At 34.0% G+C, this 10,797-nt stretch overlaps 1 protein-coding gene across 4 annotated transcripts; it reads right to left on the bottom strand.

Annotated features, from left to right (window-relative positions):
- Positions 1-568: 568 nt before the first annotated feature.
- LOC112574649 (protein FAM69A-like) lies at positions 569-10,203 on the bottom strand. 4 transcript variants are annotated; one of them, XM_025255841.1, is made up of 8 exons: positions 10,028-10,203; positions 9,598-9,655; positions 9,113-9,214; positions 8,273-8,392; positions 7,408-7,512; positions 6,754-6,957; positions 6,225-6,365; positions 569-5,632 (listed from the first exon to the last, which is right to left on the bottom strand). In XM_025255841.1, exons 3-8 carry the CDS (start codon positions 9,188-9,190, stop codon positions 5,066-5,068), a joined length of 1,215 nt encoding a protein of 404 aa, XP_025111626.1. In that variant the 5' UTR covers positions 9,191-9,214; positions 9,598-9,655; positions 10,028-10,203; the 3' UTR covers positions 569-5,065. The 4 variants fall into 4 exon arrangements, with proteins under 4 accessions (XP_025111626.1, XP_025111628.1, XP_025111627.1 ...); XM_025255843.1 differs by having other exon boundaries at positions 10,031-10,203; XM_025255842.1 differs by having other exon boundaries at positions 10,061-10,190.
- Between the last annotated feature and the right edge of the window lie 594 nt (positions 10,204-10,797).

The following is a 10,797-nucleotide window of genomic DNA, read 5'->3' as shown; positions in this document are numbered from 1 at the left end:
TAGCAAAAGATTTCTGAAAGATAAGTTTCAAAGAAAGACATTTCAGAACCAAATTATTTTATGCACTCTAGAAATGGACAAATGTTATAAATATATGGTGTTTGTTAGCGACCTATAGGAATCCAAAGTTCCAACTTTTTATGAGTTGTCAATTTTTCGGTAATTTTAGAAACAACAAGGACAACTTTAAGGACAACGATGCACTGGGACACCATGTTAAAGATGCATGGCATACACTATGAAGCCATGGGAAAAAACTCAGTCCTGTCCCTAACCAAAATTTTGAAACCAATCTCAACCTTAGCCTCAACTAATCTTAATTCTAGGAATTTTATACAAAAAGTGTCAAGTTGTTGTGAATCCTCCTAAAATTGTACCAATGTTCTGCAGCCTCAATGAAAGTATTATTCCCTGTGAGTAGTCTTTTATTTAGCCTGGTGTTTGCGGTGCGAGCAGTTAAACCATTTTTTTTTTTACCTTTTATTTGCAATGTGGTATTGTTCAAGGACATCCTTTATGTATACTATTGTAAATTGTTCAAACTCCTGTTGTTGATGATTTTTTTAAAAAATAGCGTCAGCTAAAAACTCTTGGGTGTCGATACTATGTCATTGTTTGACTTGCAAGATTTTTAAATACTCGCTGGCAGCTGATATTTTTACAGTTATACATGCATAAATTCATTGCTTACTTGCAGTTTTTCTGTGTTCTGGGTATTGCTGTAACATTACATGTATATAAATCATGTGGAAAATCTGAAAAATGAATAAAAATGCATGTAACATTTCTCAATGGCTGTTTGTGTACAAACTCAAAAATGGAATCTTTGTTGTGTCACTGAAGCAATTGCTCTGTGCGATTGTATACATGTACACATGCATTTGAGTGTATGTGTATACTCATTAAGCTGCCTCTTACAATTATCTCTACCATCTTCTTTGCACATGAAGCAAATTTTGGTGATCTTCATTCAAAAATGAATCTATGAAATGTTGTTCTCAAAATCACAGAGAAACAGCAAATTTTGAAAAACAAGCCACAAAAGTCGGCCATGGACACAGTTTATTTCCAATAAATGTCCCCAAAACACCAATAAAATTTATCTGTACATCCAAATAAAGATAAACCTGTGTATTAAGAAAAAAGTGTTAGTGCACAAATGTTCATGAATGACGGATCAACCCAGAAAAAAATAAAGTTACACATTTTAAAAAAACATGAATGCACATTTATGACAGAAAGATTTAACCAGATTTTCTGGATTGATAGCAAACAGCTGCAGAAGCAAATCTACACTGTGAAAGGAACATCTAATAGCAAGATTCAGTTCTGAAAGGCAACACTTTAATTGACTGTTTTTTTCTACTTCTGTGTGAAACATTAAAAGGACACCAAAAATAATCTTACGGGCATGATTCTTTCTGAAAGCAAATTCTGTTCAATATGATTCATGGCATCCTTCCCTTAACACACTGAAAGAAATATGGACATCTATTTATTGAAACACACATACAAATTTAGATTCATGCTTATTTTCGTCCATACAATTAATAAATTGTGTTACTGGACATCCACATTAAACACGTAAAAATTTCCACAATGAAACCATTTGAAATCAAAAATGGTTAATAATACCATTGATGGCCAGATATAACCACAGGTTAATTACATAAAAATACTTAATAAACCACTTGCCAATAGAAATACCAATCTTCTCCAAAATGACTAAATGTAAAAGTAAATAATTCATAACTAGAAAAATGTTTACAAATGCTGAATTAACATTACAAAGCTTAAAATGAAGTGGGGGCTATCTTTGTGAAAATGTAAAAAGTTGGAGGGTGGTTGCACAGTCTCCTACTCTTATTCAACACAAATCGTTGAGTCTGGGTATAAGTGCAAGAAAGGGTAAAGCATATACTGGTTATCTGCATGTAGGATGAGACATTGCTCTCTACAACTGACCCTTTTTTCCTGCCACCCAGCTAACTACTTCTAACCCTCCCCAGGAATTCTATAGAAATTAAAATAGTTTTCCTGTCCACTCCTATAGAATATACCCCCATCTCACTGACCCCACACACACATGTACACACTTCACCGCCAGTGAAAATGGTTTTCTTTTCCACTCTTAATGCTGGGTGGCTAAGTGATCAGCTACCATGTCCCACCCAACATATGGGTGTGTGTGCACTTTTGCCTTTGTGCATGTTAGCCTGTGTTTGTTGTGTGCATGTGTGTGTTGGGCCCTATCCCATACTATTATAAAAATATCTTAATATGGACATCCCTGCATCTAAATACTTTTGTTTGACTAGATATGAATGGCCATAAACATCAGTTTACTATTTTTATTACATTGGAAAAAAGAGACATTTTTGTCCCTTTTAGCAGACATTATCGGTTGTTTTTTTTGGAATGTAGTGGTTCTAGGAACAAAAAAGTCACTTACCCAACTCATAAATTCCTCACACTCAACATCAGGTGCAGCAATGACATGTTTAATACTGACCCATACTGTCTAAATGTCCCATAAGCATCTGCCTCTTTTTTATAGGATGACTAGATTCTCTGGATGTTAAGTAGAAATATCACATTTTGTAATCTTCACCTTATTCTAAAAATGCTCCTTTATCATCTTAGCATGCATTCATTCTTCTACACACCAAAGCAATGCTATTTGGTCAGTCAAAATACTAAAATAAAACACAGTTTTGGGAATGCCATTGTGATCTAATGCCAAGATAAAAAAAGGAATGTGGCACCTCTAGTTTAAACTGCCAACGCCAGTCCAACTTTCATCTGTCAATACTGTTCAACTCCAAACTATGCCACACTTCAATTCCCATATGTTGCATAGAAATGGTTTCTTGGTCAAAATAGTTATTTTACTTAATTACTCATCATGCCTGGCAGATTAAAAAACAGCATTATTTTAATTGCAAAAGACAGAAAAATTAATCTTTCACAAAATAAATGAAAACAAATGTTCCACTACATTTAATATCATTTGTGCTGTACACTGAACAGGCATTTTGAGCAATTCAAAAATATTTTTTCCCACCTGGCAAAGATAAGATCTAGGATTCAAATCATGGATACAAATGGAGTACACAATACTCACAGCTGTACTGGTCTTTTCCTTTTTTCCCAACTTTGAGAAAAAATCTTTATCCTTACCTTTGGTTTCAACATTTAAAGTTGGTGAAAATCACAACAAAACCTGCTTGTATGCAGATGCTTGATAGTAAATATCAGTGAAGATTGCTTACTCTAATAAAAATAATAAATAATAAACACATCACAGATGGCTGAATAATGTTTTCTGCTGATACATTTCACAGTTGTAATTCTGACTTAAAAATGTGCTTAAATTACATATCCATACTTGATTCTGTGAGAGGTAGATGACCTTGCTGTTATATTAATACATCTATAAAAGCATTTTTATATTTAAAATGTAAACATTCACCTTTCAGGTTTTTGTAAATTAACAGAGACATGATGTTCTATGTGTTTAAAATGGTTTTCTGTAACTCCTTCCAAAGGTATTTTATTAAAAAGAATAATACAATGCTATTCTATTCAACACTTCCTGCAACAAAAGACTTGTTCAAAATATCGAGAAAGTTAAGCAGTTAAAACTTTTTTTCTCCCAGGATATTAACTGTGAGCAAATGAGCTCTGTAAGAAACATTCTACACAATTACGAATGAGATTTTTTTCCAAGCATAAATAATCACAAAGTAAATTAAAAAACTTCTAGTATCCCTGAACAGCATAAAAACATACTTTGTACGAGTAGCTTGCAATCTGCTTAAAATAAAATTCACCAGGATATATGCTGCAACATTAATATAGTCTGTAAATACAACCACACATTCAGGTTAATAATCTCTTAACCTCCTTAGCATTATTAAATGCTTGGGATAAGCATTAAAGAAGCTAATTAGAGTATCTGTTTCACTTGAGCAAATCATGATGATCTAGCCATGAATGCTCACTTTTTATCACTCTACTAAGGAACATAATATCCTGCATTCAGATCTTTTATTACAGCGTGTGTACTTTTCTCTGAATGTAATACCAATTCACAAAGTTGGCTGTTGAGGTTTTCCCAGACCGTTCTTTTTCTTCTCCCTTTCATTATCTCTTTCCCTCTCTCTTAGCACAAAATCACTATAGATAGAATCACTTTCCAACCAAATAACCCACCCAAACTATTACCTGCACAGAAAATTTCCTGACTTTTCTCTTACCAACTTCCAGCTTTCTACTGCACATCAGATGACTATGTTTCTAAACGTTCAACATATGCCTTAAAAGTTAAAATTGTGTCACAGATGTCAATAATCTTTTTCAACAATCTGCAAAATGTTATTCAAAAATCATTATCAGCTTACCTATTAGCTTACCATTATTTTTCATCTGGTTTTGAACAACTGACACAATGTATAATCTAGTCACATCCCATCCCCATCTCTGATCCTACAAACACAAAACCATAAAACTACGTTGCTTACATGTTGTGATAACCATAAGCAAATACTGCCAGACTACAAACAGGCACAATTATTAATCTATATTAAAATTTCCTACTTCAGCACAAATCATTAGTTTCGTTTTAACATTTTTCATTTTCTGTCTTTTTGCCCTGTGTTTATTGATGCATAAGTTTGTGGGGCATTAGAACAAGTCACAAAAAGTTGGTTGAAATCTTGTTCAAGTTGATGGTTATTTTCTAATGAAACACAAAAAATGTTTATATTAGTGGGCTAATTTTGAATCTACGTTGCCTTCAGGCTAACTTTCTTAACACTTGTTCCATTTTTATGCTTTAAATTAAAATTTTGAACATTTAGTAAGGTCCTTACAGGCAAATTCCTTTTTTTGTTCAAGATGCCTTAAAGAATTCTTAAATTCAGCAATTTTCCAGTGAATAGAATTCCTTTTTATTTCCATGACTTTTCCAGAGGATAATTTGATTAAAACTATCTGATTGCATTTCAGTCACCAGCCATATCTGGCATATTTAAAAAGCCCCAAGAAGGCTTCAAAGATTATTTCACAAGGTTTTTATGTGGTCCCAAAGAACGGTTTTCAAATCTGTAACAAGAATTGTGTGACTCATATCAATGGATTGGCCATATATTACCAGCCGCATGCAGTTATACAACAACTTTTCTAAAGTTGGCTGGATATTGTCAGGGGCATCAAACAACAGATAGTCTTTTATGAGCTGACATGCCTGCCAAATGGTGGGTTTAATGGTCTCCCCTGAACATTTCTGTTTCTTTGTATCACACATGGTAGTGCAAGATTCCGAATACTGGCACTGATTATCATGTGAGCAAGTTCGATTGCTTAGCTCCGACTCCAACATCACACTGGAAAGAATTCTTCCTGCATCTGTGACCTGTGCTTCATAATTCTCTGTATGTCCAATTATAGAAGGTTGGAGGTCACACATAACGAACCGAACATGGTTTTCTTCATAAATGTCAAAAATGAGATCCAGCACACCCACGGCTACTCTTGCCCTTTCTTCCCATGATGGAAAAGACCAGCGAAAGGCATTCTTGGACACCAACTTTAAAATGGGAGATACTTCTTTTGTGAAGATCGAACTTACCTGCAGTGGTGAAAAGTAGAACACATAATGCTTAAAAGTGATCTTCACCTCTTAGGATCAATCAATGAATTTACTTTACTCCACCTCCATGAGATCACTTTGTGATGGACACACACATGAGTCTGCACACTCAAAAGTGTGTAGAACTCATTGCTATACTATCTTTCCTGTTTATTACTTAAGTTTTACTTTTATAAATGTTTGAATATTTTTGTACTGTAATATTTTTTATCAACATCAGAATTTTTATGAATGAAAAGTCTTGCAATGGTTTAATTCCCAAGACTCACTGTTTCTAGTATATGGTTACTATTTTTTAAGACCGGTATGACTGTAACAGATGCACATACATGTGATGTAAAAAAAAAAAAGTTTATATATATTTTACAGTAATTTCATTTTTTTTTTTTTTTTTTGTAATTGCTCAATACCAGTTATCTAACATAAACTAAATCTGTACTTTTCTAAGAATACTATCAAAAAGCTAGGTTAATGACAAGTTAATCTTGTATCAAGTTTACCTAAGACAATGAATCTGAACAGATTAAAAGAAAAAAGAAATCATCTTAAGCATTGGTAGTGAAGTCCATACCTGTGGAAAGTTAAATCCAAAGAGACTGCCACATGTTCCATTGATCTCTGGGAAGACTGCACTTCCTTGGAAGATAAACAGAACTAGGAACTCACGGATATGAATCAGTCGCCACAGAGACTGCACCTCACCAAGAGATAGCTGTCAGCAGAAAGTCAGTTGTATAGGACAGATTCTGTCTCGGATGAATGGATGTATGTTTGGAACAAAACTATTAATCTTCTGATAAAACACCAAAAACACAGTTCAATTACTGTATTTGCAATGCCTTTTTTCTTGCAACTGAAGACCAAAGTATAATATAAATAACTGCAAGGCACACATGTGATAATGGAGACACTAAAATTGTAAATCAAATTTTTTTAAAAATACACATAAAAGCAAACATAAAGAGGTGAGAGAAAGATGCAACAATATCCCCAACAAAAAATGTCCTGTTACAATAACACCTTTGCCACAAATGCTAATACAAAGTTTTGGAGCATGCTCAACTTCTTCCTGCCATTATCAAGGTATGTTTGAAGCACACCTTTTCATCATCATTGAAGTCAGCAAAAAGCTTCATGCGAAACATCAAATCACTGAAATCATGAGGACCAAGATGTGATCTAAGGAAGTCCAAAAGCAGACCCTCAAACTCTGTCAAGGACATGCCCTCATGCAGAGTCATTTCATGATGATCTGGGAGAAGACTGGTGGGTACGCGCATCATCATCTTCTCCCACATAAAGCTCTGAAAAATGTCAAATCAGTATCAAAAGCAATTCAGTCAATGCCAGGGGAAAAAAAAACCAAACATTAAACATCAGTAGCACATTTATCCAGCATGAAAAATTTTAAATTAAATAATAAAATATGATGTTAAGATCAAGACTGTATTAAGGTAATAGAACATTCCGCTGTCTTTAGATTGCCACAAAATGGACTAAAATTAAATTAGGAGAGAAAAGCACACAATGACTGACCTTCTCATGCTCAGCTAAAAATTTAACCATACGTTGATAAAGAGTTGTCGCTTTTGTGACAATACGGGAAACAAGGCTTTGACCACTTTCTAAAATGCTGGTGAGAATTTCGATATTCTAAGACTTAGATCTTACACAACGAATGGGGACTTTGTTTAACTCATTTCAGCTTACTAATAAAAGTAGCATCAATAGTTGAAAAATACTTTTGTTGTTACCTTTCTGGGGCCATCCTCGTGGCAGTATGAGAGATAGATGGACTGATCATAGCAAAACTTATAGCAGAGCCGACCTGCCACTTCGCCTTTCTTGTACTCTTCACACTGATATAAATGACACAGATGACATTGCATTTTCAACAATGCTTGATTCATGTTTTAAAACTCCAATAAACAGTTCACATTCTGTGGGTTTTTTTTAAACATTACAATGCCCAGCAGAACATTAAATGGTCAAAAGAGATACTGCCTCTAAAAAATATTATTAAAGAATTTCTTCAGGACAAAGATAAGCAGAATAGTTCTAAAACCTGCTACATGAATAAACAAAAATATTGTTTATGAGTATAAAGCCAGTGACTTTCAGAGAATAAGATTTTCATGTAGATCATTATTCTCCAATATTTACCAATAAATAAATCATGTCTATATCACACTGGATATTTCTTGCACAAAATAAACATAAATAACATGTTTATAATTCTTGGACATCTTCTAAATATCACTCTTCATGTTTCATTTAGCCTCACTGTACATACAAGACTAACGATAAAGTGTGCAGACTTCATCATGTAAACAAACATCTGTTGATGTTAATGAAAAAACCCAAATGAATAAAGACATAAATATTACATAAATATATATATATTTACAGCTACAAAATATATTAACATGGAACAAATATATGGTTACTTGAACAAGTATTTCAAAATAGGCCTCTGCACTATGTATTCTAGAAAAAAAAAGCTGAAGCGATGAAAGAATATTTGCTTAATAACACTAGTTTTTATAGTGTAAACATTACTGTGAATAATTGATGTAACGATCTAAACAAAATTTTTTTTTTTACAAGAAACATTAATACCAGATTGGCAAGAATTTTCCTGCCATCACAAGGGTCTTGCCATAGGTACACGAGAAGAAACACTAGGCCACAAGTGACTGCTACAGCTACAGCATTCTTTTTCGTTTCTTCTGCTGCCCTCTGAAAAATATCATAGCAAACCTCTCACTTCTTATTTTTATATAAAATATATCTATGCTTATTCTTTGACAATCTTCTGTTTGGCTTTTATACCAACAAGCTTCAGCATTTTTTTTTAACCCTTATTCCTCTTGCCAGTATCTTCACTGGATATTTCTAGCTCTGTTTCTTTCATACTAAAAAAAAAAACCAATCCCTGCTTGCATCTTTACTTACAGGGCATGACAACAGCTATAACAAATGAGCGAGGACAATCAAAGTCTATGATGCTTTCTTTCATCATGCATACAAAAAATAAAAGTAGCTTTGGAAAGTACTTGTGTAGCTACATATATTTTTTACAGTATGTGAACAAAATCAACCCAAGGCATTCATGAATATCTGACTCCTTAACCAATCATATGATACTAAATCTCACTTAATTTGTATGCTCTTTACTATGAGTCACTTGTCCTTTGCTAGTTTTCTAAGGCAATTATGATCAACGAGCTCATTATGGTAAGGCATTGCAACCCATGTATTCATTTCCCATTTTGGCAAAGTGTTGCAGATAAAACATCAAAACTTTTAGAAAGTATGACTATGTCTCACAAACTCTGGGTGTTTCTCTCTACCCTCTCCCCAACAATAAATTAAAGGTGAAGCATTTATACTGTGAGAAAAAGGTTATTTAAAAAAAGCTAATGTACCCATTCTCTAACATGTACCAATGTTGCTTACCATAATGAGGGCTATGAAGACTAAGCAACATGTTCTTGCTGTGTCAGTCATGCACTTCACCTTCCGCCATCTGCGCATGCTACTTCACTACCTCCCAAAATGCTATAAAATAAGAATGAAAATTCCTCACATTTAATTTACCTGGTAATGTCACTTCTCCTCATTACAATTTCCAATGGCTGGACAATTCAGTTTGATCTATATTGCTAAATTCATATGCACAGCATCCGATATAATAGTTCCATATAATTGATAAACTAAGTATCTTTCATCATAGGCATTCTGATGCACCTTATGAGGCAAATTCACATTGTGAAAAAAACCTGGCATTTTTATAGCTAGTGTGCAACAGGCTGAGACCAGAATATAGAAAACATTTACCAGTTATAAAAAAAAGTCTGACAAAAAATATTCATTTATGGGCTATATATTACTGATTCATGAAAAAATAAAATTATCTTGTGAACAAGAATTTCTCTGCCTACCTGAGCTGTTGTGCAACAATTGCCTGACAATCCTGTTTTCCCGTCTGATGCTCTTTGGCTAACAAACAAATAATTTTTCTATAATGCCGAGACTGCCATGACGCGAGCTGCAGTCAATACTTATATCATTGTTTGCAACAACATGCAGAATCATGTATACTCTGATGTATGAAATGCTCGATTCAAGTTAAATAAAACTAAAAGCGGCAATTCAGTATTATGAGAAACATTATAATTGTCATGTTTGGTAATGATATTCACGCAGGACAATCATTTAAAGATTTTTAACATATGACGAATTAATGTGTCACGACCATTTGACAGTGTAAGGGGAGTATATTTGCCTTCCATCGTCTCAACATTTTTCTCCTAAATTAACACCAAAAGGAAGAGAAGGGGGAAATAAAGCAAAGCTAAAATAAGCATTTACTGCCTCGCAGCACTAATCTTCAAACGAAGTAACCTCATTAACCCCAAGTTGCTCTCAGCAGAAGGAAGCGATCTACTCAGCAGACTTCTGCTGTGCCACGGACGCTCACTCTCACAAATCAAGGGCCAAAATCCACACTCATTTAGGAAAATTGGTATAAATGTACAAACTGTGCAAAACCTAGCAGAGAAAAACGTACAATCCCAGCACCAACTTATATTACTACACATCCATGATCCCAGTTTTTGTTCGATCGTTGCACCTGTATAAGTTTTGTTTCCTTCTGAGCATTCAGTTTCCGACACTTTCCATTTTTAGAGACTTTTATGAAATCTTGTAAGAAAATAACATTTTCTTTAAATTTCGACTGTTCAAACTAATTTTGGTTTAAACGGACGAGATGCTTGAAAAAATGTAATTTCATCTCTCCAAAAATATAATCAAGGACGTATCAAATTACATACACTGATACATGCAGTGCATAGGGTCACTGTTATATATAGGCATAGGCACTGTTAATTATTCCGTACAGTAACTTTCGCGCCTGAGATAATTCAATTATCATGAACTGAATAGTAACATAAAATATGAAACCTAAATTTCAGTATGACGGAAACTGAAGAAGAAAATTAAGGATTGCTCATGTTTGACACGGTAGTATCATTTATATCAAGTGTTCAGTGTCACCAGCCCGTCTTCAGAGCTCGATCGTTCATGATCTGCAGAACGGTCTCTGTTATTATAATTTTTGACGTTTTACCTAAGCGCGG

This window comes from Pomacea canaliculata, linkage group LG11, assembly GCF_003073045.1.
Source record: "Pomacea canaliculata isolate SZHN2017 linkage group LG11, ASM307304v1, whole genome shotgun sequence".
Classification (NCBI taxonomy): Eukaryota; Metazoa; Mollusca; class Gastropoda; order Architaenioglossa; family Ampullariidae; genus Pomacea; species Pomacea canaliculata.
The sequence above is the reverse complement of the archived record's forward strand: the minus strand, read 5'-3'. Positions and strand labels throughout refer to the sequence as shown.

Coding starts and splice junctions, on each gene's coding strand:
- LOC112574649 (XM_025255840.1), bottom strand. CDS start 9,190: ATGCGCAGATGGCGGAAGGTGAAGTGCATGACTGACACAGCAAGAACA. Junction 8,393..9,112: donor TCTTCATAGCCCTCATTATG/GTAAGCAACATT, acceptor GATATTTTTCAG/AGGGCAGCAGAAGAAACGAA. Junction 5,633..6,224: donor TTGGATTTAACTTTCCACAG/GTATGGACTTCA, acceptor TCACCACTGCAG/GTAAGTTCGATCTTCACAAA.